Raw genomic sequence first — 27,738 nt, forward strand, 5'->3', positions numbered from 1 at the left:
CGAAAATAAACTCCACCTAAACTTGGTTTATATCTGACCAGATAGACTGCAGGTCATAACTTCTTACCTGAAGTTCAGTTCACCTGACACTCGGACCACCACCTGCTGGCCTCTGTGGAAGCTCCGCCACAGCCACCACCAAACAACTGAGTTATTTTTACACATCGGCCAGCATCTGGTCAATCCACCACCTTTCATTGTTCATGCGTTACAAAAAAATAAATAAGTCATCCCCACCGGGCAAATGCCTGGTATGCCCGATGGCCAGCCCAGCTATGGCATTTGAGATTTCAACAGGTTTTTGGAAATGGATTGTCTTGTAGCGGACAAATATGTTTTTTAATGGCACAAATAATTTGTGGGGCATCTTATTGTGACACCTGATTGTTCTTTCATTTTAGTTATAGTAGTGTTTTTAAATGGTTGCACAAAATGAAAAAAAAAAAACCCTCCAATGTAATGCCTGCATTTTTAAATATATATTTGTATATGTTTACAGAATTTGTGCATACGTTTTCAAAATTTACAGTTTATATTTGCATTTCAAGTTATGAAGTTTTTTTGTAAAAAAAAAACAAAAAAATCCCAAAACAAAAAACTACTACTAGGATTTTGTGTTTTGTGTAATTTCAGATCAGTTGTGTTAATATGTCAATGAAAAAACAACCAAATTCAGACACGTGAAGTTGAGCTGAAAAGAATAAGTCCAAAAAAAGACAATTATACTTTGGACTTTAGAGGGTTAACCCAAAAAATCATGAAAACATGGGTTTAAATTTGTATTCACGACAGGGCAGATTGCTGACATTTAGTTTTAACTTTAAGCAACAATTTGATTTTTTTTCTAACAGAAAAACAGTGTGAAACTTACGTTAGACTTGTGTTTGTAAATTTATTTTATAGGCTATACAGTACAAAAAATCCAAATGTGCTTGTTTTATGTAACTGAAATGTTTAGAAGCATTCAAATGCAGTAACCACCTGCATGTGTTTGGAAAAAAGAAAAAGCTTTGATTTTCTTCCATTTGATTTTCATGCCACCCCAAGAATATTTCTCTAGATCCGCTCCTGGTTTGTCCTTGATGTGTGTGTGCTCATGTAAACTGTATTGAGAAAAAAAAGAGTTAATTTTGTAAATTATGGTTATTATAAAAGTTGTTAAGTAGGATGATCCAAGGAGTAATACTTGGCTAACAACCAGGCTTTCCTAATGAGGTTGCAGTGTCTCTGACTTTACTGCTTTCATGTTCTATGGGCTAATAAAATGTATCAACTTCCACATTATCACTTCATGTGGATAGCCCCTTTGGCGCCAGCGGCGGTCTGTGTTTAGTCTGTTCCTTCCCATTCCATGCAAGGCCACCTGGGTTGGCTGGAAGACTGTTTACTTAGCCTAGCAGGGCGAACGACACCGTCTCAGCTGAACTCTGGACACGCTCACACATACACTGATATGCACACACTCATCCCCCCTCCATTTCCAAACGCCTTTTCCAGGACAGGTGTTGGGTCGCAGGTTTTAAAGCCAACATCAAATCAAATCAAATCAAATCACTTTTATTGTCACATCACATGTGCAGATACATTGGTACAGCACATGTGAGTGAAATTCTTGTGTGCGAGCTTCACAAGCAACAGAGTTGTGCAAAATACAATAATGTAAACAAGCAAAATACAAGAATGGCTACATCTGAAACTAATAAATATATGTACAATATATAATAGTATATGCATTTCTGGATGTGTATACTAAATATTTTCTACGTGTGTGTGTGTGTGTGTGTGTGATGTATACTATCCATATGTTTCGAGATCATTATATAGAGTAAACAATAAATAAAATATACTCAAAAAATAACAAGATCCTTGACTGTGAAAACAGTAGCAGGCATTCTTGAAACACAATTTAATAAGCAGACTCATATGAACAGCAAGATAGTACATTAAGACAGAATAGAAAAACAACAGATAGAAAGAAGCAAAGCAAACCCTGGGGTGTAGAGCCATAAGCACAGACTGCAGAGTCTCACCAAGAGAGACAGAAAAGAGCCTGGTGGACCGCTGACCCATCTTTTATAGGGGTCAGGAATCACTCCTGCTACTGGGTAACTTTCCACTCATCCTCCAGCCAAAAACAGCAGATGCAGGATCAGGTGCAGGTCAGGGGTGTGGCCAGGAGCCATCTTCAGATGGATCACGTTTAATGAATACATTTGAATGCTAATCAATAAATTAAAAAAAAGAAACCATTGTTGTGCTTTGTCACAATAGGCCACAACATGTCAAATGTTAGACATTAATCCTGATTATTAAATCACAAAACAAGCAGTATGCATAAACTTATGATGTGGAAATACTTCCTAATTAATTGATGATTATCATATATATATATATATATATATATATAATATATAGTATTTGTTATGTATATATATTTATATATATATATATATATATATATATATATAGATAGATATATATATAAATATATACGGAAGTATAAAGATATATATAGTATATATTAAATTTATAATATATATAGGTTAAATGCTAAAAATGCTAATTCTAATATATATATATATAAACAATTCAGTGTAGGTAAAGTGTGTGTATATATGATTATATAGTACTGTTATGATCCTTAAGGTGATTTTATTGTGATCTGTTCACTGTTTTTGCTGCACACTTTCTGTTTTTTTAAGAGACATGTTTTGGTTGTAATCCATTAGAGCAAAACGTCTGGTGACGTTCAGTGCAGATATATAGGTATCAGTCCATCCATCCATCCATCCTCTTCCGCTTATCCGGGGCTGAGTCGCGGGGGCAGCAGCCCAAGCAGAGAAGCCAGACCTCCCTCTTTCCAGCCACCTCCTCTAGCTTGTCCGGGGGAACACCCAGGCCAGCAGAGAGATATAATCTCTCCAGTGTGTCCTGGGTCTGCCCTGGAGCCTCCTCTCGGTGGGACATGCCCGGGACCCCTCATCCGGAAGGCAGCCCCTCCCAGATGGCCGAATGTCTCACCTTATCTCTAAGGGAGAGGCCAGCCACCCTACGGAGGAAGCCCATTTCTGCTGCTTGTATCCGCGATCTCGTTCTTTCGGTCACTACCCACAGCTCTTGACCATAGGTGAGGGTAAGGATATAGGTCGAACGGTAAATTTAGAGCTTTCCTTTTACACTCTGTGGCCGCTTCACCAATCCGTCTGTCGATCTCCTGCTCCTTTCTCCCGTTACTTGTGAACAAGACCCTGAGATACTTAAACTCCTCCACTTGGGGTATAGATATACATGTCATCCAAAAATCCACAGCATGGGAAGTTGTCAAAACCATTCAAAAAGGTTCTAGTATCTGTCCAAACTGCCCTGCAGATCGTCCTCAGTCCAGTCGTACTAGCACTAATAAAGGAGACGAAATTTGAAAACTCTCGAGTCATTTCAAAACACTACGATGACGAAAACACTCAGCCCACAGCTTCACAAAAAGGCTTCATAACCCATCTCTTGACATCATGGATCTATATACAGTATATGCATGATCTCATAAGCTTAGAGATGGCTTCAAATTAGATATCATTATAAAATTTTAAATAAGTTTATTCTAAATATAACTATGCTTAAAAATGTGATCACTTTTTTAAGCATAGTTATAATGTTAGAAGTGATTGCTTTCGCCACTAAAACACATTGCATCCATAATGGTCACAACTAAAATAATAACATCACTGCCAAAAGTATATAGACAGTGTTGCCTCAGTGCCTCAGCTTCAATGACTAAAGACCTACAGACGTGAGGTCTGTAGTCAAATGCTGATGAAATGTGCAACAGATTCCGTTATTTTTATGTAACATGGACCAATATAGTTGTAGTACAGAGTCAAAGCTATCAAGGCACATGCTTACAATTCCTCACAGCACAATTACATTCAGACTGTAGGCTTAGTGGTAACTTCCTCGAGAAGTGGTTTGTAGAGCTCTGGGTCATCAGTGCTCTAAAAAAGAAAAGATTGGTAAAGTAAAATGACACTAAATCTTTTTGGCTTTTGAGCAAGTCACCAAATATTCACAAACTTCCACACAAGAACTCAAAACAAAAACAAAAAAACCCTCCACATTTACAGCCAACATTTTCTGCGATGCTAGTCTGTTACCTTGGTTTGTCCCTTTTCTTTGCTCTTCAGACTCTTGATCCCCAAGACGACTGAGCTGATGGTGACGCAGAGCTCCAGGACTGACAGCACAATTAGCACAGCAATGATGCTTCTGTAGAGCATCTGTTGGGATACAAACAACAGTGCTCAATTTTATTGCAGTAATAAAAGGATCAGAGGCTCAGACCCTTTGACCGGAGAGTGGGCGGAGACTTCTGTACAGACGTGACTGTGATCGCAACATCCTCCTACAGTCAAAAACCTATCTGATTACCAGCTGCAAATCCACAAATTTCAGAAGCAGAAACCTGTGATTATATCTACAAAACAATTAAAACCATATATTTTCCACTTGTCAGTTAGGTATTTGAACCTGAACTAACCTTAACTACACTTACCATAATTACTGTTTTGCCGCCGTAGCATTCATAACACATTTCCGGCCAATATAGATTAGATACACTGATGCTATACAGCACAATAGCTGCAATGGCAAAAGCAACCCCAGTCAGATTCAGAATCACATTGACGATAACCTGAAATACAAGATGGGTCAGTTAGTGTAAAATAAAATTTTAGACATTAGAAGGCTGGTCGGTTAAAAGTTTTACAGTCAGTCAGTGCAGGAAAGCTTGCAATGGTTGGTATTAAAGCTCTGCAGCTCCATCCTACATAAATACATATACATAGATGTGCATACATGAGACCTGGTGTAAACTTGTATATTGAAATAGAATAGTATACTTCTACTTTCATATCTTCAACTTAAACAGGAAAAAGAAGACACACGAAATTCAAGTTGTCCTTCTAAGGTACATCTGAACTACTCACCAGACATGGACTTGGATACTTGTCAGACAAAATGCTGACAATTCCAAACATGATGAACTACACAAGACAAAAAAACAAAGACAATAAAGTTACATTCCTCCAACTGAACGAGGAGACACATCATGTGTCTAAGGTGACAACAAGAAACTGCAACATATCAATAAAACCATAGAAGTAAGGGATTACGATTTCCAGTAATAAAACACATTTGATTTCATAAGATCCTCCTGATTTTTCTTAAACACCAAGTCTGATACTCTACATACTCTGAACCCCGGTTTCTCAACCACTGTGCTGCGGCACACAGGTGTGCTGTGAGAAATGGTCAGGTGTGCCGTGGAAGATAATCTGGTTCCACCTAATTCGTACTCTAAGCAACTGGCATGAGTAACGGGCAGAACAATTACATTCTCTTCCACTAGAAGACAGTACAACTACCTGCTCTAATTAAATGGGTTGCCAACTGCCAGTAAAACAGAAGAAGACGAAGGAGATATTACATAATAGTCATGCAGTGAGACGATGCAGCATGTAATACCAATAGATAAATATTTGAAAAGAACCTGACCTGGGTGCTGGAGAAGATTCCTACCCAGATGAAGGAACTAGCATGAGTAGTGGTCATGATCTCTGTCATTCCAGGAAAGGAGCAGATAATGAGGAATTGTTTTATTTGATAAACAATTAGATGTTTCTGACGATAAATATTAAATTGACATTTATTTTTGTTTGGCAATCACTTAACAGCTATAGCATTAACTGGTATTTGTTTTTGCAGTTTGACCTTTCAATTCCACTCAAAGTAAACTTTATTGTCACCTCTGCTATATACAGTTCAGTATATAGAGAGATGAGACGAAGAGGCTCCAGTTCTATACAGTGCAAAAGAACAACAATAAATATAGGAAGAGTAAGAATGAGAAGAATAAATATATGTACAATTTGAGACTGAGGTAAGAGGAGTAAAATATACACTTTGAGGCAAAAATGGTTAATAACAGTCTAAAAATTTACAATTGAAATTTTGAACTGACTTTGAAGCGGTGACCAACGTAGCAGCTTTACAGTTTACAGTGTGAAACAAATGATCTGTCATTAGTTGTTATCAGTAAACTGCTGTAGAGTTAACTGCTATTTGTTTTTGCATCTGGACTTTGTATCTTCATCATTTAATTGAGTTATCAGTTAACACTCTTAGAGTAACTGCTGTTTGTTTCTGATCCTTGGATTTGATCTTGGGATTAATTTCTGTCATCAGTTGATGACAAGTAAATAGTCTTGGGGCCATTTGTTTTGTTTTTGCATTTGATCCTATAATGGATTTTTGCCAGATATGATTTTCTTGGATTCATATATACAGTTAATTGCGTGAGTCAATTTCTAAATTAATTTTCATTTTTGTTTGTTTTGATTCTGAAGATAATTACTCTTAAGTCGATTGCTAAATTGACTTTTATTTTTGTTTGATTAATTTCTAATCAAGTATTGATACAGATTCTTTTTTAGTTAATTCTTACATTTTGACATTGTTGATTTCATCTTTTATTAGTTTAGTACAGTGTGTTTGTTTTTGAATTTTTTTACCAGCTGGGTTGCACTGCTCTGATTTTCCTTGCGTTAAATTAGAATAATTACATTTGCAGTTTTATTTCAGTATTACTTTCTTTACAGTTGAAGTTTGCAGTTTTGTGAAAAGAGAAAAACATTGCATTGTCATCATTTTCAAATAGAGGTCTAATTCTTAGCAATTGATGAAGAAATTTCAAAGAATAACAGAGAAAAAACATAACAGCAAAGTAAAGGAAATAAATAATAATTAGACCTGCAAGTAAGCGAGTCCTTATTCCTAGATATAGCATCTTGTCTTGGGTGGGGGCAACAGCCAGGAGTGCAACCACATTCCAAATAGAGAAGCAAGCTAATGAAGAATATGAGCAAGCAGAATGGACGAAAAAAGGGAGAAAATCAGGAGGAAGGAAATGGACAAGAAGCGAGAGCACGTGATGACAACCTTAGATATGTGCTAAAGTGGTGTGTCAATCGTGAACGAAACGATTAAAGCGATTAACACCTCACGACCAGCTCCCGATCATCAATCGCTTGGTCACGAGGATTTGTTTGAAATCCTCGCGACCGTTGTGAGGGTGTCACCGCAGTTTCTCACACTGCGCACGCGCAAACACAAATGTCAGCGAAAAAGACGGCGCAGCACGGCAGTGCAGCGTGTGATCTGGACACAATAAACATATGCTTTCAATTGTGTAATTTAAGTGATCTAGGTAGCTGTTTTGGAAGTTCAGTTAATGCTAGAAATGTGTTTTGGAGTTTGTACGTGCTTTGTCTCTAGGGACCACCGTATATATTTAGATATAAATATATAAATAAAACCATTTTTACATTAGCAATTCCTTTGTGCATAATTTTATATTGTTGTTAATAATAATTAAATTAATTAAAGCAACAAAACAACCTGAAGAGCCGGCTGGGAGCCGAAAGAGCCGGCTCTTTTTAGTGAGTCGAGCCAAAAGAGCCGGTTCGCTAAAAAGAGCCAGAAATCCCATCACTAATGTGCTATTGGATGCTAAGAGGAAAAGAAAGACAAGTAAGAATCCAAGATCCAGACCACAAATTACAAGTTGAAGCCCAAAAATTACAAACGTCATCACAAAGAACTGGGGTACAAACTACAACACCTGGAGCTTCTACCTGACTTTTTGAGTTTGCCTAGATCTGACAGCACACCTGGGAACACCGGTTATCCAGTGAAGTGAAAGGTGCTAACCGCTAGGCTAACTGGCAACAAGATGCCTCCCTTCTCCACAGATGACTACCACAGTCTCCTGCAGAAGATTCCAGTACTGGAGACAAAAATTCATCGCTTAGAAGTAAACGTGGAGGTAAATGCACTGTGTAGAAATGAAACAACCTCGCCATTGATTCAAAACGATGGCGATGAGCAAGCTAGTACACAGCTAAGGAGCACCGATAATGTGACCAAGAAATAAAAACTCTGACATAAACATGACATAAATCATGTCTCCTGGAAGGGGGAGGACGTATCACAAGCAGGGCACGGCGAGCTGAAATCTCTGAAACCAACTGGCCTTCACTTCAGCTGAACTTCATTCGACCATGGCCTGCAAAGACTTCGCCAAATTCTTCACAGACAAAATCCAAAAGATTAGACAAGCAATTGGAACATCAACAGCAGATTCAGGATATGTACCTTGTCCATGGAAAAACAGTTTAAACACCATGAAACAGTTTCACCCTATTAACAGCAAGGACCTGGAGGACATCTTGGGTCAGCTGAACTCCTCCTCTTGCTGTTTAGATGTCCTGCCAACAAGTTTTTTCAAAAAGGTCTCAAAGACTTTAGAGTCAGACCTGTTACAGATCGTCAACTTTTCTTATCAGGCGAGTTTCCAGAACCACTAAAAACTGCTGTAATTAAACCTATACTGAAAAAGGACAAACTTGACAAGACACAAATGAACAACTAAAATGATTAAATGAAGCTGTTCTTTGATATTTTTATATACATATCACATGTACTCATAAACTTGTTGGCGCTCTGTGTTTTTGAGGGTCGGGAGCCTCTGTCAGTGCCATGTCTGGACTGAAATATTGAGAATTGGCATAAAGCGCAGAGGGTCTTTCATCACACCAAATAACAGTCAGGATGATATTTTCTGGGCCAAGTGAGTCCGAACAGAATGTCCCAAACTTAGATAATAAATCGGTATCAGGATAATATCAAAGCAAGGCAGGGAGGGGTTTTTTTTTTGTCTGTGTCATTCCAGGAAAGGAGCAGATAATGAGGGATGTGAACAGACGTGAGAGATTCAAGGGGTGACAACAGGACTGCCACGTCAGTTCCAGAAGAAGAAAGTCATAATAGTAATGTGTTATTGTTGGGATATAAAACTGTATTGCCCAATTCAGGGTCATGCTTTTTGTCGAGTCACATGGCTGCTGTCACAGAGAGGTCCAGCGCTGCCGAAGCAAATGAAATCTTTTCAAAAGACAGATATTTCTCCTGTACTTCCTTCGAAGAAATTAAATGTTTTTGGATATTATTTCCACATTTTGATTCGTCTGACCACAGAACAGTTATACACTTTGCTTTTTAAATTAGCTTTGGCCCAGAGAAGATATTTCTGCCCTGTTACCAGTTAACCTAATACGCTGCAAAAAGTTTCTCCAGCAGCTCCTTTGAGTAGTATTTACTTATGTGGATCCAATCTTAGTTCAAAAAACATGAGGAAAAAGCTGCTTAGCTTGCTTACCAACCCTCCCATCCAACAAGGATAGCCGGTATAACTCATGGTCCATGATCCATCGTGTTGGCTTATAAGGATTGATCCGAGGACAACATTGAGAAGCCCAATCATAATCTGCAGAGTCTGAGAAAGAAGAAGCACAGAATGAACAACATGTGATGATGTGGTGTTCAACACCAGTCATAGGATATGCTGTATACTGGAGCACTTTCTCTCAGGCTTTTTCTGTAGTGTGATGAGAAAACTCTAAAACCATCCATCCATTCTCTTCTGCTTATCCTTTTACAAGGTCGCAGGGGGCCTGGAGCCTATCCCAGCTGTCTTAGGACGAGAGGCAGAGTACACCCTGGAGAGACTCGACACGGAAAGACCCCAGCCTGATGGTGGAAGTGAAGTGCTGCCCTCTTTTAAACCACAGTGGATAAAAGCTTCTCACTTTTAAGTCCAATGAATTTGTCAGTGAAAGAGTTAGACTCACGTGGGGTAAGGAAACATGACACAGATACAAAGCCGGTGGCATCCCATACACATAAAATTTACCTTTACTCTGTCTTCTTGGAAGGCTTTCTGACAGCGTTTTATCTCCTGAATGTTTAAATGTACAAGTGGATGAGTGAGTTTGTCTGTAAGCCTTAAAAGGAGTATGTGGTGGGTGCAAAGAAGAAGCTCATTAAAAGAATATTAACTAAACGTGTATCAGACTAAGTTAGCAGTTCATTTGCATTTTTAATACAACATCTGGAGGCTTATCTGAAGCTTTAAAGGTTGTAGCTCACCCCCAGCACTATCTCAGAAGGTCTTTTGAGGCGCCTCAGGTGCTGAGACACTTTGCAGCACACTGGACTGCTGCAAAGGTTCTTGAGGATCTGGCACAGCGGAGGCCAAGGGCTATTAGGGTCAGAGGTCAAGGTGAGTATAGTGACTCCATCAACCTTGGACACAGTGACAGACATCCTGAATTGAGATCCTGGAGACTGAAAGAGAGAAGAGTAGAAAAAAATGAACATAGTCTGAATCACATTAAGGCCCCAGCTGTGGAGAAATGGCTGAACTCATTGAAGTGTTAAGACAAAACATTTATTTAACTTGTGCAAATAACAAAATAAAAAATCTAATTCCCTCAATACCGATTTGTAACCCAAAGGATTTGACACAACGCAGAAGCTTGTGCTTTGTCGTTTTTTTCTTTGTACAATAGCACTCTTTGCACGTTCCAGCGAATTTTGCTCCAGCTCCGGAGCTGCACCGGTGCTCTGCTCCAGCAGCTCTCCAGCCCTGCCGCTACTGAAATAGGGAGTTGACCGCTCACCAGATGGCCAGGCACTCCTTTTCTAATGTACCGTACCTGGCCTCATGCTCCGACAATTTTCAGCTGATGTACACAATGGGGCAGTCAATGATGTACACAGGAGCTCGTCGACCTGGGTCATTGGGTAGGCATCAAATGGTGGCACTTCGTTCATCTTGCAATACTTCACACAGAACCACATAGACCTAACTATGGGGCTACACCAAGCACTGTGCGACTCTTCTACTATTCCCAGCTTTAACATTTCTGCCAGTTCGTTTTGCACAATTTGTCTTTCGTGCTCAGGTAACATGTAGTGGTGCGAACACACCATCACACCAGCCTGCGTTTCAAAGTGATGCTTCATGAGATTTGTATGGCAGAACATAACTGCAAAACACTCTCAAAACAGTGCTGCAGCGCCATGCAGCCTCCTGAATGCCAAGGGCCAGTCCTCCCATTCCATCTGGAATGGGCGCTGATGGTCCTCAGGGGAGGGCCCCAATCAGTCCACGATGGCTCTCCTAACGTCAGAAAGGACACGTACACTGTTGTGAGAAGGCTCAGCGCCGCCACTTGGGCTTCCACTAGTATGCAACCGTGGTTGCCTGGAACACCTCCAGAATTGCTTGGGGGGTCATCTGGGGAGCTGCAGAAACGTGCGTTTTGCCTTTGTTTATTTGCTACAATATCACTTTTTGCACTTTCCAGCGCACACTTCTTCGGCTCCACATCTGCACCAGTGCTCTGCTCCAGCAGCTCTTCTCCTCTCCGGCCCGGCCACTACTGAAGTAGGGAAGGCATGATTAGATGATGCTCGTCGACTGTAAACACCAGCCTTCCCTGACACCACACCCTGAACCCACTGCTTCACTCCTCCTCTGCAGCAGAGCTACCAACCACACCCTGTCACACTATTGTCTTATATTAATTCTTATAAAATCACCTTATAATGAAGGTGAGCTCCATTAACGGTAACTTATACTGAATGGCTGTTAATTATAATTAAATAAAATAACTAGTATATAAATAAATTACTACATAAAGTGATGCAGTTATGTTTACATTTGCTGTCCATGTGCTATACATTTAAATATTAGATAAAGATGATGATTAACTGAATAACAGTACTAAAGAAAAACACTCACAGTCACTTTATTAACCATTAAACTGCGTGTTAGTGAAATATCTAATGAAAGCACTTTAAAGTATTTAAACATGCAGATATTGGAAAGATGACCTGCTGAGGTTAAAGTGAAGAAAGGTGATTTAAGTGGTCTTCGGTAAGAGATGGGCTGGTCTGAATATTACAGAAACTAATGATCTACTTAGAGAACTATCTCTAAGGTTTACAGAAAAATGTCCATAATGACAAATTCAGTGAGGTCTATGAGAGAAAAATACCTTGTTTATTATAAAGGTCAGAGAAGAATGGCCAGACTGCTTTGAGCTTTAACAAAGGTGTTAGGAATAAAATGATTAAATAAGTTGTTTTTATGTGTTTTTTTATACACATTCCAGTTGTGCTCATTAAGAGTTGGCACTCTGTATAATAAAGGTCAAAAGCATCAATTCAGTGCTATGATTGAATTGAATTATTGAGGCTGACGTGCTGAGTTGCAGAAGGAATTGCAAACGTGCACATCATAACTAATTAAAATCAGGGTGACATTTCTCTGGGACAAGGCAGTCTGAATACAACGTCTGAATGAGTAGAAGCAACAGGTAATCGCAAGCATATCTGTGCCAGGCAGAATTAAACCAGCTCTGAAGGCAAAGGGGCTCCTATTAGCAGCATGCACTCGATAAAGTGGCATTGGAGAGTATTTCTGAAACCGAGACTGAGAAATCATGAAACAAATATCAGACAGATTGTACTGTAATTCCATCTTCCTGTGAAATTAAGTAACAGCGTAAAGCTGCATGAAAAATTCTGAACTGAATTCTCTTTTCATTAGCTTTGTTGATATTTTTGGAATCGTCTGGACTTTTTTTTTTTTATCCTCCTCATATTAGGAAAGTGCTGTTACCTACCAGAGAGAAAACTCGAAACTCGGAAGAAGCTCGACTTTACTCCTGTAAATGTTTGAAAGTGACTGCGCTGCTACCAGCGGCAGGGAGCGAAACTGCGTCGACTGTTCCGGAAAATCGAGCTATGATTTTGCTCAGTCTTTTTATGGACACTATAATATGACGCAGTATGACGTAATTCAACTATTACAGTAATACAGCTCCACCCTTGACTGGCACCACGGAGCGCATTGCAGCTTTCCAAGTTAGTCCTACAGGCCCGCTTTGATCTCCAGCCCCTGTTTACCAATGATTACGTCACATTAACCTAAATTACAATACAAAATAAAACAAAAACCGATTTACTTGTCAGAGCAGAAGAAAAGCAAGCAAGATCCAAATTAATATCTGGTTGTATGTTTGTTGCGCAGCTGTTATTGGATGCGAAATTTTGCCCGTTGTTCTTCCGCCCACACGGAAGATATAAACAAATGAACCCTTTGCTCAACGTCCAGTTAAACACACTGATAATTGAAAATAATCCAATATAGAAGAATTACCCTCACTAGCAAAAAGGAACAACACGATGAAAAACGTTGGACTAATTTAGCAATATTTTAAATGAACTCCGGTTATAACTATATTATAAATATTTATATAAACATCTGCAAAACTTTTTTATATTACTTTGACATTGTGTTGTTTTTTTTCAATTTTTATAAATGATGATAATTTATGACAATAATTTAGCCAATAAACGTTTTTATGAGGCTTCATCAAATTTGGGACTATTGAAAAGAATTACGCTGCTCTCTGGTGGACACATATGAAATCAGACGTGTCACTACATTAACCTAAGGATAAGGAAACAGATTATAATAATCAAAGCGACGATTTTTATCTGTTTAATTAGGCATTAAGTGAAACAGCAAATTGTTGTAGAAATGCAGGTTAATGACTGTTCGTAGGATTTTAGTGGAAGCACAGAAAACCTCCAAGAAGTGTGTTATTACAACATAATTATAATTAATTTTGGATGGCATTAAAGTATTAAATAACTACTACTGTTATTAAGCTTGAAACTGCTAAAATTTTAAGAAACAGGTGAACGTGACAGAAAATCGTAACTGCGCCAATCCTCCAAAAGTTTACAAGAAAATGAATCACTGACGGGATTTGTGCTGCGTGTTTTGGTGGTGATTGCAGAGGTGGGAAGTAACGAAGTACACATACTTTGTCACTGTACTTAAGTAGAATTTTCAGGTATCTGAAGCTTACTTGAGTATTTCTTTCTTTCCTTCTTTCTTTCTTTTTAGTGTGTGTGTGTGTGTGTGTGTGTGTGGGGGGGGGGGGGTTGTTATTGTTTTTTGGGTCTGTAGGCTACATGTGACATTATATTTCTTCAGATTGTGAAAGGTGAAATCAAACTGAGGCAGACTACCTGTGTCATTTATAGGCTGCTTAAAAATGCTCTGCAGGTTACTGCAGGATGAACAGGTTAGTTTGCTGTACTGTGATGGATTTAGATCAAAAAGCCTGTACTACTACTCAGTCTACTGGAACTGCTAAAAAGAAACATGTGCAAAACTCCACACTGTTAGAATGATTAGAATGATTTCAGGTAGAACTGCTACATTTTATTAAACAGAAGCTGTCAACTCTGCTCTCTTGTGTGGGCAACCATGAGGAAACAGTTCCTTTTAAGTTGTAGATTCAACCTGCTTCATATTTTTGGCCACCAGATGCTACCAAAGAAGATTATGTTGAAAGACTTTGAGTAATGAACCCTTTATGGATACAAGTTTCGATGCTTCAGAAAGCTTCATTTGTCTGTCACTACCACTAAGCTGACACTTAGAAATAAAAAGGAACTAAACAGGAAACTTCTAAATGAACAGGCCAGCCAGGATGAGGGAAAAATTGACGACCATGTAACAAAGAGCAGTGGCAGAAACAGACAATATATACACAATAGGAAAGTAACACATCCACACTGAGACTCAGACACATAAGCTTGACACTGGGAGTGAAGAAAAACAGAAAGACTGGAAAAACAAAAAGATGAAACACAGAGAGGAGAATGTGGGACCAGGAAAAGGAGAAACACAGGATGCAGGGCTACAGATATAATAACAACACAAGAGAGGGAACACAGAGAAACCAGACAAACACAAGGACACAACCAGGGAGACAGGAATCACAAAAGGAAACTAACAGCTAAGGAACATATACATAATCCAAGTAACCATGACAACATTCAAGTTATCTTTTTTATTAGCTGCAACAGAAGAAATGTCACATTTTGACCTTTTCCCCAAGTCCCACTTGAAGCCACTATTGCATCATACAGCTCTTAATAATATATACATATCACAGGTGAATGGAAGATTAAAAAAGCAGATGTATTTAATAAAAATATGTATTATTAAAGAATAAGACAGAAAAGACAGAAACACAACATGCTTTACTTTGTCCCCTGTTGCATATTTTACAGTTACTAAATAAATAATGGCAGGCAAAGGACACAAGCATTATCTCACTGCCTTAGAGCACACCCACAGCTGTAATACACCTGCATGTTTGGATTTGATAGGTTTGTTGACTGATAATTGTGACTCTGTTTGCTTTAAGCATTAAGAATTTGGCACATTCAAATGTGGGTCCTCTGCAAATACCCACCCCTCACATGCACACATGAACCAAAAATGAGAGACCAACTGCGTGAGCTCCAACCTCTAGTCAGTAGCAAGACGACACATTTCTTTGGTGGGAGGCACATTCCCACTGCTGAACAAAAGGACAGAAACGTCTTTCAAGTTTTAGGTGTCGGTCCATCATCAAAAAAAGGAAGCTGGCAAATAGCGAGAAGATGCTTCCACCAGTGTGTCACATCCTGAAGTTTCTTTGCTGCAGTCCAAAGATTTGCTGCTGTTTGCATCTGCTGCAGGTCTTTGATGCTGCAGCTATTGGGGTGAGAACGTAAAAGAAATGTAGCATCCAGCTGTTAAAAGATAATTTTAAGCTTTTACTTTAATCGTTCTGAATCCTTTACAGACTATACAGATCTTAGTGGGCCTGTTTAACATTGGACTTGGGCCGGGACGAACAAGCACACATCCTGGGGACCTCAGCAGCCTGGGAGCTGCTTACTGGCTGGGTGCTGTGGTAAAATAATCTTCTTTTTCCTTTTATTGTTGCGTATTTAGCACTTTTTTGTGGTAGAAGAGTTTTTTATTTTGACCTGCAGGAAAAAAGAAGGCCTTTTTTAAATTAACGTGTCTTTTATGCACATGTTAGTTATCCTGTCATTTGTAGGTCCAAATATTTAATGTTGGGAGTCATTCTTCAACCTACAACTGTACACTTCGTGGCAGCTCTCAATTGGACTTCACAATAGCTCAGATCAATTACTTCATAACTCATGCTGGGCTTGGTGTTGTAGCTCCTCTCCCTATGTGTCAACTTTCTGCTGATTGATTTTACAGCAGTGAGGTGGGGCTGTTTGCCTGACATGACCAAAGCTGTCCCTTTGTCACAAGGGTCACCAAAGCAGGTAGCTCTGGTGGAGTTTTACACCAGATCTCCTTCCTGATACAATCTCAAAAGAATTTATGTTTCCAGCTGGAACTCACCTGCTAAGCAAAGGTGTAAAATCACCCGAAACTAAAGTCTATAACTTTTCGATAAATACATTAACAATTTGTTAAATGGTCTATTACAAAAAAAAAAGGACTTTTCTTGAATTTATGATCACCTCTAACATCACGTCTACTGACCTCTCACCAGTTCATTGTTAGTGGAATTGTGTCCATTTTGGCAGGACAACTCCGTTCATCCTGTTTGGTAAGAAAACTCATGAAGGACTTAAGACTGTGCTGTAAATAAGATTGTCAATAAAAAATGTGTTAAACAACTTGTTTCTAAGTTTTAATTTTCTAAATGTCTCCTCTCAGATGGGCTTCTCTGTTTTCATGAATATTGCTGGTGGGATCTTTGCCATTACTGCCATTGTGCTGTATGGCATGGACCTGAGAGACACCTCTCTCCTCTGGATTTGTGACCGCAGCAGCGATGAAGCTGTTTTTGATGAAGACAACTGCAGAAATGTAGCGCTTTTTGCCCAAGTAATCCAGCCTAAACACACATTTACAGTGTACAATAACTGCAGCAAAGTTGTCATGTGAGTTGCTCTGTACAGTGCTATATGACAATTTTTGAGGTAAATTGTGTTTTTTCTTTATTTTACTGTGTTCAAAAATCATCAGAAATTACTGAAATCCTTGGACATCACACTGATCACCCTGGCTCTTCTTCAGCTGGCTGTCAATATTCGTTATGCTATTTGGGGCATCAGAGCTCTGTGTCCACAGGGTGACAAAGATGTCGAGGAACAGTTGCCACAAGTCATGGAAGAGATCATCCCGATCCATCCCAGAAATGAAAACTGACCTCGTGAACACATGAATGCATGAGCTGCACATTTACTTCTGTTTCTCTGAACTCCAGCAGATTGACAATAATCCCGCCCAGTATCTCTCTGTAAATCCTCATCTGCTTGTAGATGATTTCTTTGATGCTTGAATAAAAAAAAGAAGTAAAACTATTTGTTTTGTTCTTCAGTTTCATAGGATTTCTGGCTTTTTCCACCGTTGGGAAGTACTTGAAATATTTCTTTATGCTAATTTTCTGATGTCATTGTGTAAACAAATGAGAATACTCTGTTCTACACACACGTACAATAAATGATAAGAATGCACCTGTGCAGATATAAAATTGACAACTCACAGAACAAAAATAACTCATCAGTAAATCATGATGTAATGTTCTTGAAGTGCACTGTGTTTTGTGTCTGCAGGGTGTCAAAGATACTGAGATTTCCCAGCCAATTTTGAAGGAAGTCCTCATGATGAGTCCCGGTGCTGAAAAAGGATTCACTCTAATGTTTGGATCCTTGAAATAAATCCTCAAGATCTACTAGCAGAATCAAATCAAAACTGCATTACAACAGTAATAATGTTTAATGACTGTAACTGCAAAGCTGTTTCTTAACTCAATTAATTCATTCTAATCATTTTCTAACTTGCAGATTTTCTATTCTACAAACATATAATAGTAATTGAATGGCACGGTTGCACATTAGCAAAGCACATCAATGCACGGTATGGAAGTACTAGTTGTCTGTTTTTTTCTCGTATTTTTAGCTCTTTTAATAAACTGTAACTTCACTGAGTGAATGGAACAAACTGCAAAATGATAATTTCAATTAATAAATATTTTCACTGTTATTTTCACTTATTTTCCCCGTTTTTGTTTGTTTGTTTTGAAAAAGGGCCCAAATGTTGTTTTAGCTTTTGGCTGCATATGACAACAGAAAGAATACACAGTGAATTAGAAATGAAACTGTAAAATGAACCAACCTATAAAAAAAAATCAAATAATGAGCTTTATGTATTGTTCTTACTCGTTTAATTAAAAAGCATAATGAAAACAATGATGACTCTTCAGTTACAGCACTTATCATTTTTTAATATGATTAATATTAAAACGATAGAAGAAGAGGAAAACAAAACACTAGAACATATTTTTTTCTGGAATACCTTCATCACGTGACAATTTTATTATTTAAAAAAATCTAAAAACCTTCGTCACATGTATTTTTATTCATAGACCATATTATATATATATATATATTTTTTTTAGATGTGTCACTGCTCTTTTTTTTTAACTAATGTTAAGATAAAGTCTGCACATAATATTTTTCATGTACAGAAAATCGTCCCTTTATATAAAAGACAAAGAACTGTCTCTGTGTTAAACAAGCTTTACGTTACCACTGTGTATCGAATCAGCAGGAACAAAATAAAGAGAGCTGGGAATAATTATTCACAGAGTACCAGGTGGCATCACTGTATTATGTTCCAGAAATGCTGAACTTGAACCTGGTCATAGATTTTGCACATTCAGTTTTAAATGGCTTTTATTTTGAAGAAAAGTGTGACACAGGAAGTTTCACTTTTATTTTTACCTGAGTTTGTCACCAGCGAACGAAACTGTTGGCGTTACAGGGATTGAGGCAGCTCGCCAGGTAAGTCATCTGCACGAAACGCACACTTGCAGTCATTTATAATACTTAACGTGAAGCCGCAGACTGTATGATGCGGATTTTTCTCAATGTTTGCACTGCTTGCAAAAGAAATGAATAGACAAGGAATAATTTAAACTTAAACTTTGAATACATTAATTTATTTATCGTGTAGCCTATTCGTTTTAATTTTGTTCGATTTTGTTTTATTTTAGCTGTTTTGGGTTAATAATTGATTTTCAAGGTCACTTTCAATTACCCTGATTTCTTATTTGAGTACATATCTTTGCTATAATATAAGAGGCTGAAGGAAGTGCAAAGATTTCTCAGAACTTCATCTGCTGAGAGACAAAACCCGTTCGTAAGCATTCAATCACAGTTACTCTTTCAAATACCAAGCAGCGCTTCCTGTTTTGAAATTACGCATGTCAATCACATTAAATTCCAGCGTTTGTAGCTGTGAAGTGTAATATGATAGTGAAAAGGACCACTAACATATCCCACGGAGCAAACTGACGTCTTCTTCTCTTCAACCAACAATCCAAGCGTTCCTACACTCAACCTGCCATAAACAAAGCAAACAAGTTATAATTTGACAGTTCGGGGACTTTGGGTAGTTATGATAACAAACGACAATCAAAAGAAAAACCTACATTAAGGAGATCCAGTGCTTATTATTTTGTTAAAAGAAAAAAAAATTAAGATTTAAAAAAATACACATATTTGGTCATTTAAAAATGTGATATTCCAATATGTCGACTAATATATATATATATATATATATATATATTCTTTAGAAGAATGAGAACATTTTCCCTTTATTCCCGTTTATTTGTTTGTTTGTGCTCTAAGGTTGCTGGTTATCCTTTTTGTGGCATTCCAACAGCAGCAAACAGCGAAGTTGCAGAGCGCCCTCTGGTGGACAGTCATAGCATGATTGAAGAGTGTTTTTTCCCACCTCTTCTTTACTTTTTAAATTTTGTACTTATAGAGTAGCAATAAAATTGATGATGACATCCATGCATTTTCTTTTCTAATTTTATTTTGAGAACAGTTATTTAAAAACAACAATAACAAACAAAAACAAAAAACAAACTACCTTTACCAATGCATCCACCTTCTCTCAGATGCGCTTCTGTCCATAATCATGTTATCAGCCAACCTTTTGCCAATGAATCTAATTAGCATGGTTTCAGTGATTTAGAAATCATTATATTTTTATTGTTTTTATTTACATCTCTTCTCAATTTCTTTGGAAACAGGTGTTTATAACATAGTTATATATTCCTTTATATGTCACACGTGCAAATGCTTAAGTGTATAGAGACAAGTTATCTGTGAAATATCATTATGTAAAATTATATGACACAGCAGGATTACATTATGCAGCATGTCACTACACACTCTCACTGCATATATTTGCGATATGTCAGTCTTGTGTTGTTTGAGTTGTGATTTACTGTTTTGGCTTCATAGTGGGATTCATAATTTCAGTGTGTCTGTTGAACCATGCCTCCTAAAATCTCTTTGCCACTTTGCAGATGTGAGAGTTATCCATAGTCACTGTGATGACCACAAAAAAGAGCAGATTTCCACCACTGCATCAAACCCTCAAGACTTTCACCAGCTGTCCAGTGTTCAGGGGGGCGATGCCTAATGGGGCATTTGCAGTTCTTGGGGTGAGGGGAACTCAAATTCATTTAAAAAATTCATTTTTCATTGGTATGACTGTGTGATTTATTCTTTTACAGACCATACAGATCATGGTGGGGCTGTTTAACATTGGGCTTGGTCCCGGACGCACAAGCACACATCCTGGAGATTTGACCAGCTTGGGAGCTCCTTACTGGCTGGGTGCAGTGGTAAAAAAATAAAACTGTTGATTTAAGAATAAAAACAAAATAAGAAATGATGCATTTAGTATTTCTGACTTTAATGAGTTGTTTAATGAGTCGTTGATCCCCGTTCAGTGCATCGCAGCTGGAATCCTTTCCGTTATCATCGGCCAGTGCCCCTGCTTGTGCTTTGTAAGTAAAGACTAAAGTTAAAAGGAAACGTACATTGTTATGGAGCACAGTGAGGTAAATGATTGAATCTCTCCTCTCAGACATGGTATGCTGTGTTTATGAACATAGCTGGCTGCATCTTCGCCATCACTGGTATTGTGCTGTATGCTATAGACCTGGCAGAAGCCTCTGTTGTCTGGATGTGTGACTTGAACTGGTCCACTGCTCAATTCAACGATAACTGCAAATATGTGGCGTTCTTTGCTCAGGTAAATATGCTTTTAAAACATACAGAATAGCATATTTAGTCATTAATCGTGCACATTGATTGTATTTTGTTAATTATTCCTTTATTTCAGAGTTTGCTGACAGCCATGGACATTACTTTGATCGTGCTCACTGTTCTCCAGCTGTGCGTCTGCATTAGTGCCACGGTTCTGGGAATCAGGGCTCTGGGTAACAGGATGAAGGAAAAAGTATGAGCTAAGACAAACACACACACACACACACTCTCTCTTTATGGTATAATGAAAGGAATAACCTTGTGTTGATGGTGTATTTGTAAGACTGTAATTGGCTAAAGTCATCAATTACTGACTTGATTTTCTAAAGCACAAAAACAACGGCACATCGAGGTGTAAGAGTCGAGGTTCTCCTCAGACCATAATATTTATAGTACTATTCTTTGTAACGACCTATCAGGTATCAGTTGCTCTGGGCTGCTGGATGTGCTGATATAGCTTGACTAAAAACTACATGAAGAAAAATAGATACGGCCTGTACAATTATCTGTAATTGACTTTTTACTCTGCTTTGTCTCAGCAGGATCTCAGACATGCTGAGATTTACAAGCCTGTATTGAAGGAAGTCCTCATGACGTGTCCTGGTGCCTGAAATCAACTACCCTAACATGTGGATGCATGAAAAAGCGATATGTCTTTTTAAACCTTGTGTAAATCTATAAGATGCGTTAGTGAAAGGTAATCAAAAGTACAACCCCAACTCTGAAGAAGCTGGGATTCTGTGTAAAGTGTAATTAAAGTTAAAATGCAGTGAAAATGAGTAAATCTCAGAAACCCATATTTTATTCACAGTAGAACAGAAATAGATGTCAAATGTTTGAACTGAGAAAATGTAAATTTCAGGAAAAAAACAAAAAGGTAATTTTAAATTTAATAGCAGCAACAACATGGAGGTCATTGTGAGTTGTGTCCACAGACAGTGATTTGTGAAAGTGTTTCTGAGCCCATGCACAGATTCCATTAAAATGATGCCTGTTTTTATTGGCTCTTGAGGAAGATCACAGGCATCTGGTGTTGATTTCTGGCCTTGTCGGTGGTGCAGAGTCTGAATGTTTTGATGACAGTCTGTACAGTAGATAATTAGATGTTCAACGTTTCTGTAACTTTACATAAAGGAACATTTTTCTGAAACTGTTCCACAATTTATAGACAGTTTTTGTGGAGTAGAAAACCTCCGTCTCTGTTTCTGAGAAAATCTGCCTCTGTGAGATCCTTTTTATATCCAGTAATCCTACCGACCTGTTGCTCATTAACCTAATTAGTTTGCACCCATACCATTTTTTTGTTTAATTGCTGCCATCAAATTCAAAATAAGCTACTATTTTAAGTGAAACAGTAAAAATCTCTGAGGTTAAACATTTAAATGTTTTGTTCTACTCGGAATAAAATGTGGGTTTATGAGATTTGCAAATCGTTGTATTCACTTTACTCACATTTAACACAGTGTCCCCATGTGTAACTAGCATGCAATAGTTACACAATAAAGACAGTATTTACTCTGATACCCGTTTCAGTATATTTCAAAATGTTAAGTGTGTTTTCTGGCTGCAAATAATCTTTTACATTTATTGAATAAAACCTAAATAAATTGCAAAAGATGTGATATTACGCTGTGGGGTTTTTTTCAGTAATAATATTCAGTCAGCTTTTCTGCAGGCGTCTCAGCGTGCATGCTGGACACGCTTTGTAAGAAATAAAATGTGAACCAGCGCTATCAGGTTAGCTCAAAGTGGAGCTGATCCTGAACAATTTGGTGAGAACACAGCTGTTATATCTCAAAATCTTAACTTAGCAAAATGTCAGGAATGTTTGAATATGATTTGTGGAAAGCTGTGACACTGAAATTTTTTTTTTTTTTTTTAAACAAGCAAGTATGCACAGCTGCTTGACCTGTGATTAGCATTTACACATCTATTTTCTTCTGCTTATCTGGGGCCAGGCCACGGGTGTCAGCAACCTAAACATACAAGCCCAGATCTCCCTCTTCCCAGCCACCTACTATTTGAGGGAAGCATTCCCAGGCCAGCTAAGAGACACACCAAGGCCTGGTAGGATATGCCTGGTATATCTTACCCAGGAGGCCTCCTGGTCAGATATCCAAACGCTGCTTGACACTTGACTGCAACTGCTCGAGTGAGAGCTGGACTCTACCACCTGATGAAGACAGCAGAACCGCATCATCCACACAAAAAAAAAAAAAAAAAAAAAGCAGAGATGACATTCTGAGGCTACCAAAGTAAAAGCCGTCTGCACCTAGGCTCTGTCTAGAAGTTCCTTCTGTCACTTACCATCACTAGAGGGCTCCTGAAAGCCCATTTGAATAATCAGAATGTATTCTCTGAAGTTATTGATTTAAACTATTCTCACATTTTAGATTATATGTCGTGTGCTGTGATGCCACCCACTAGGTGACATCAGTGCATCGCTTTGGTTTGTAAATTCTGTGAAGACGACTGATCCTCTCTAATCTTCCTCCAGACGCTAAGACCTCGATTTCTAAATTAAACGCAAAATTTGCTTTAATCTGAAAATCAGAACTCGTAGCAAAAAGCAGCAGTTCAGTTCTTACTCCTTAGCCCAGAAAAAACAAAAAAAACAAAACAAACAAAAAACAAAACAAAACAAAAACCCCAACCTATTTCTATAGGCCTTATTGGATTTCTGATTTTTGTGAGCCTTAATCATCGAAATGAAATACATGAAACGTTTCACTTTACAGGTAATGAATATTCAAAGATTCAAGAGTTTATTGTCATGTGTACTAAGAAAAAGCATTTCTCTGTACAATGAAATTCTTTCTCTGCTGGCCACACACAGATGCCGGTTAATACGTACAAATAGATAAAATACAAATAGTATGAACAAATAAACGGAGACAAAAAAATTGAAGTATTAAATAGACTTATGCAGCAGCTCTCTTCTGGACTCTGATGGTAGATGCTCTGCAGAGAGGTCAGCGGGGTCCTGGTGATGTTCTCCGCAGGTGTTATCACTCTGCAGGCGTTTTCGGTCCATAGCAGTAGTGCTGCTGTACCGTGCAGTGATGCAGCTGGTCACGGTGTTCTCCACAGTGTAGCTGCAGAACCTGCTGAGGATCTTGGCCAACATACCAAATTTCCTCACCCGCCTCAGAAAATACAGCCGCTGCTGAGCCTTCTTGGCCAACTGTATGGTGTTCAGTGTCCGGGTGAGGTCCTCAGACATGTAGACGCTCAGGTATCTAAAGCAGCTCACCCTCTCCCCTTCAAAGCCCCAGATAAACAGCAGCTGGTGAGGCCTAATGGGCGAATGGTCCTTATCTGAAAGAGACAGGAGGGGAACTTCTCTTCCGGTATGGTAAAACTCGCCAGCAGCAGACCGGGGAGGAGGCTCCTATCGCAGACCTGTCTCCTCCTGACAACATGTCGCCGCACAGTCCCGCCCCACGCCACACCTGAACACGGCCTCCCTCGTCTCACCGTCAGATGCAGGCAGAGGGGCATCCCTGCCCTGTTGTGAATCGCGGCCATCGCCACCCGCTGTTGCTGTTCCTGCCGTTGGGACTGGATCGCCGAACGACTCGCGGCGCCCCACTGTCAGACAGCAGTTCCTTCAACGCACGTGCGGGCTTGCACGCGTTCCTTTTTCTCCTGCTCACCTTTCATGCGTCGCTTCTTTTTCTCTGCGCTCACTATCCCCTTTAACAGGTCAACCTGGCGGCTGATAGGCCACCTTGGGGAACGCCCCTACCTCACAGGTGCCTACAATTGTCTGTTTAGTCCACAGTGGATTAAAGGAATATGGTACAACAACATTAACACACATAATATAAATATGAGGATAAAACCATGCAATATAAATATCAATAAACAAACATGCAATATAAATATCACAATACAATCAACACTATGTACCAATACACAGATTGATAAAACATAAAAACACAAATTTCCACTGTGTGGCACTAATACACAATCAAACTGTCACAAAAATGAAAAGAAAGAAAGAATTATTCTCTGCTATGATTCCTGCTACAATACTCTTAAACTTATTATTATCATCAAATCACATGTAGATTGAATTAACATACTATCTACTGCACAGATGCAACTGTATAAAACAAAGGTAGTAATTTACACAGGCTTTCATCACAGGGTCAAATTTGCTTCAGAAGGTTTCTCAACTGACTAACGTCACATTGAAGTATCTGCCTAGCAGTCATAATATGAGCTGTGTCTTTTCCAGTCCAAGCCATAACCTGTTGATACAGTTGGAAATTTTATAAACAACCCACAGCTGAATCATGAGTTATTGCTATGAACTATGACTGTTTAATTTGGCGTCATTCACAGAAGGCTTTAAGAAACGCAGGAGTTACGCTGGATCATCTTTACAGCTGGAAGATACATGTGATATGTGTGATGTATGACATTAGGTAGATATATGAACATATAATCTTGCTATAAGTTATCCTCGCCTACTTATGCTAACTGTAAGAATACTTGAAGCACCGGCAGAGGAGAACTGCCAATAACAACCTTTCCCTGAAGCTTAATAGTCAACCAGAGACATAATTTATAATTTCTTTAAAAGATGTAGTCTGAGCCTTTTACACTGAAGCTAGGGGAACATTTTTTTGTCTGAGTTCTTATTTGATTTCTCAGACTTTTTAAATGTTAAGTTAGTGTTCAGGTCAGATAAAAATAATTATAGTGGTGCTTTTAACTTTAATGCAAAAGCCTAAAAAAGCAAAGTCAGTGCAGCATTTAATTTATTATTAGACACATTTGGTTTCTCTCAAATTGTAAATGAGTGGCAATGATGTTTAAGCAAATACAGGGTGTAATGATGTGGGGAATGTGAATGGAATAATTGTAATACTTTAGAATCTTTACCTTACAATATGACAAGGTGTTCTGTGGCTTGTCACCAGTCTGCTTGTTCAGTCATTGATTCGGGCAGGACTTCCCCGATGGAGCATCTAAAACAGCAAGTTTTCTGGTCCAGTTTAACTTTTACTTTGAAAGCCCGGCCCAGACGACAGCATGGGCCCTGAACTGTTGTTCTTGCTGCTGCTAACTTAGCCATTTTAATTTTTCTAAACTAACCTCAGATGTGCTGCTGGCACAGTAACGTAAGTATGACAGGTGATTTAATTCACTTCTAAAACATTTAATTCTAAACAATCAAAATTATATGGTCACCCAGTAACTAAAAACACTTAAAAGCGTATCTAAGGCTGTCTTACTCGGCTGCACACACATCACTCAAATACGCAAACACTTTACTCTTTATGTCCAACCTTTTTTAAGCAAGAACTAGAAAGTAATTATGAAAATTGTACACAACTTCAATTACACTGTCTTCTTGCATTGTGGAGCTTACACTTGGCTTATCTTGAAGATCTCATAGTACCAAATCACCCCAAAGGAGCACGTCACTCTGAGGCTGCTGCTACTTTCGTTCCCAGCGTATTTAAAAGTAGAATGGGAGGCAGAGCCTTCAGTTTTCAGGCCCCTCTTCTGTGGAACCAGCTTCCAGTTTGGATTCAGGGGACAGACACTATCTCTACTTTTAAGATTAGGCTTCAAACTTTTAAGATTAGGCTTCAAACTTTCCTTTTAGGTAAAGCATATAGTTAGGGCTGGACCAGGTGACCCTGAACACACCCTCTGTTACATCTAGGCTGCTGGGGTTTTTCCATGATGCATTGGATGTTTATTCTTTACTCACCTCTTCTCACTCTGTGTTTATACAACACTCTGTATTTAATCATTAATTACTGTCTCTCATCCATAGTGTCTTTTGTCCTGCCTCCCTCCCTGAGTCTGGTTCAGCTATAGAGGTTTCTTTCGGTTAAAAATGAGGTTTTCTCATTTCACTGTCACAAAGTTCTTGCTTGTCAGGGGTTGCCTGATTGTTGGGATTTCTCTCTTATATTGTAGGGCATTTACCTTATAATAAAAAGCACCTTCAGGTAACTATATTTGAATCGGAATAAAACTGAATTGAATTGGTGTGCTGTATTAAAGGGCTTTTAAGTGTGTTTGCTTACAGAGCACATGGACGTGAGCTTGAAAGAAAGAAGCAGAGCAGAACCTCTGAGTGTTTAACAGTGTAGTTATCATCCCTATCGAGGTGTGTTTAGGAACAGAGAAAGAACAAGGTGCAGCTGAGGTTTTGAGGTGGAGTGGGAATTGGTGAAACTAGTGTCAGTTTACACACGCAGGGCGTGAATGTTACTTGAGAGTAAAAGTTCAGATTACAGTACACACATGAATGAAGTCACTGTGCTCTTTTATATTATAGCCAACTGGCAAAACAATTGGAGTGCCTCAGGCTCTTGTGCTGGAGCTGTATGGACTGCAGCAGATTGATGGACAGACTATTTTGCCATCTGCAGTGATGCAAAAACTGTATCTGACACTGTTATAGTGAAGGAGAGCAGAGTGTGACAGTAAAGCTGTCAATTTACCAGCTGACCTGTGTTCCTACCCATGTTTATGAATACAAGGTGTAGGTAGTGACTGAAAGAATTAAATCATCGATGCAAGCAGCAGAAATGAGCTTTCTCCTTGATGATCGGGTGTGGAGTCTCAGTCACCTTTTGTTCTGTTTGTTAGCAGAGTTGGCACTCTGTGCTGGCTTGTTTAGCTGTTGTACCTGGTGATGTTGCTAATTTTAACCTTTTCACTTGGTGGGCATCCAGCTATTCAGAAATCTTCTGCAGGCTCCAATTAGAAGACTACTGACTGTCAGCAGGCCTCACCACTGACAGTTTAACTGTGTACTTAATGTACAAAGTAACT

At 38.7% G+C, this 27,738-nt stretch overlaps 3 protein-coding genes across 8 annotated transcripts; 2 read left to right on the forward strand and 1 right to left on the reverse strand.

The window, feature by feature from the left end:
- Positions 1 to 2,873: 2,873 nt before the first annotated feature.
- On the reverse strand, positions 2,874 to 12,722 carry LOC102291098 (membrane-spanning 4-domains subfamily A member 8). Of its 5 annotated transcripts, none has more exons than XM_005923659.3 (7): positions 12,585 to 12,722; positions 10,039 to 10,236; positions 9,269 to 9,385; positions 4,980 to 5,036; positions 4,547 to 4,684; positions 4,149 to 4,271; positions 2,874 to 3,989 (listed from the first exon to the last, which is right to left on the reverse strand). In XM_005923659.3, exons 2-7 carry the CDS (start codon positions 10,213 to 10,215, stop codon positions 3,924 to 3,926), a joined length of 678 nt encoding a protein of 225 aa, XP_005923721.1. In that variant the 5' UTR covers positions 10,216 to 10,236; positions 12,585 to 12,722; the 3' UTR covers positions 2,874 to 3,923. The 5 variants fall into 5 exon arrangements, with proteins under 5 accessions (XP_005923721.1, XP_042077228.1, XP_042077230.1 ...); XM_042221294.1 differs by having other exon boundaries at positions 10,039 to 11,336; XM_042221296.1 differs by lacking the exon at positions 12,585 to 12,722 and adding an exon at positions 10,608 to 12,136.
- A 3,588-nt stretch (positions 12,723 to 16,310) lies between these two features.
- Positions 16,311 to 17,654, forward strand: LOC102292149. Its single transcript, XM_005923663.2, has 3 exons — positions 16,311 to 16,403; positions 16,514 to 16,684; positions 16,826 to 17,654. The coding sequence occupies exons 2-3, from the start codon at positions 16,514 to 16,516 to the stop codon at positions 17,006 to 17,008; spliced, it is 354 nt and encodes a 117-aa protein (XP_005923725.2). The 5' UTR covers positions 16,311 to 16,403; the 3' UTR covers positions 17,009 to 17,654.
- A 939-nt stretch (positions 17,655 to 18,593) lies between these two features.
- On the forward strand, positions 18,594 to 22,558 carry LOC102292859. 2 transcript variants are annotated; one of them, XM_005923665.2, is made up of 7 exons: positions 18,594 to 18,645; positions 20,184 to 20,321; positions 20,394 to 20,504; positions 20,613 to 20,669; positions 20,750 to 20,917; positions 21,008 to 21,124; positions 21,471 to 22,558. In XM_005923665.2, the coding sequence occupies exons 2-7, from the start codon at positions 20,211 to 20,213 to the stop codon at positions 21,540 to 21,542; spliced, it is 636 nt and encodes a 211-aa protein (XP_005923727.1). In that variant the 5' UTR covers positions 18,594 to 18,645; positions 20,184 to 20,210; the 3' UTR covers positions 21,543 to 22,558. The 2 variants fall into 2 exon arrangements, with proteins under 2 accessions (XP_005923727.1, XP_005923728.1); XM_005923666.3 differs by having other exon boundaries at positions 21,474 to 22,558.
- The last annotated feature ends 5,180 nt before the right edge of the window (positions 22,559 to 27,738 follow it).

Source organism: Haplochromis burtoni, unplaced genomic scaffold, assembly GCF_018398535.1.
Source record: "Haplochromis burtoni strain Fernald_Lab_line unplaced genomic scaffold, NCSU_Asbu1 Contig_64, whole genome shotgun sequence".
NCBI classification, from domain to species: domain Eukaryota; kingdom Metazoa; phylum Chordata; class Actinopteri; order Cichliformes; family Cichlidae; genus Haplochromis; species Haplochromis burtoni.

What these genes read in the sequence shown, in the direction of transcription:
- LOC102291098 (XM_042221294.1), bottom strand. Translation starts at nt 10,269, where the DNA reads ATGTTCATTTTTTTCTACTCTTCTCTCTTTCAGTCTCCAGGATCTCAA. An exon ending in CTTGTTGGATGGGAGGGTTG is followed by an intron (nt 5,037 to 9,268) that starts GTAAGCAAGCTA and finishes TGTCTTGTGTAG; the next exon opens with TTCATCATGTTTGGAATTGT. An exon ending in AGTATCCAAGTCCATGTCTG is followed by an intron (nt 4,685 to 4,979) that starts GTGAGTAGTTCA and finishes CTTGTATTTCAG; the next exon opens with GTTATCGTCAATGTGATTCT.
- LOC102292149 (XM_005923663.2), top strand. Translation starts at nt 16,514, where the DNA reads ATGGGCTTCTCTGTTTTCATGAATATTGCTGGTGGGATCTTTGCCATT. An exon ending in ATGTAGCGCTTTTTGCCCAA is followed by an intron (nt 16,685 to 16,825) that starts GTAATCCAGCCT and finishes AAAAATCATCAG; the next exon opens with AAATTACTGAAATCCTTGGA.
- LOC102292859 (XM_005923665.2), top strand. Translation starts at nt 20,211, where the DNA reads ATGACCACAAAAAAGAGCAGATTTCCACCACTGCATCAAACCCTCAAG. An exon ending in CTTACTGGCTGGGTGCAGTG is followed by an intron (nt 20,505 to 20,612) that starts GTAAAAAAATAA and finishes ATCCCCGTTCAG; the next exon opens with TGCATCGCAGCTGGAATCCT. An exon ending in ATGTGGCGTTCTTTGCTCAG is followed by an intron (nt 20,918 to 21,007) that starts GTAAATATGCTT and finishes CCTTTATTTCAG; the next exon opens with AGTTTGCTGACAGCCATGGA.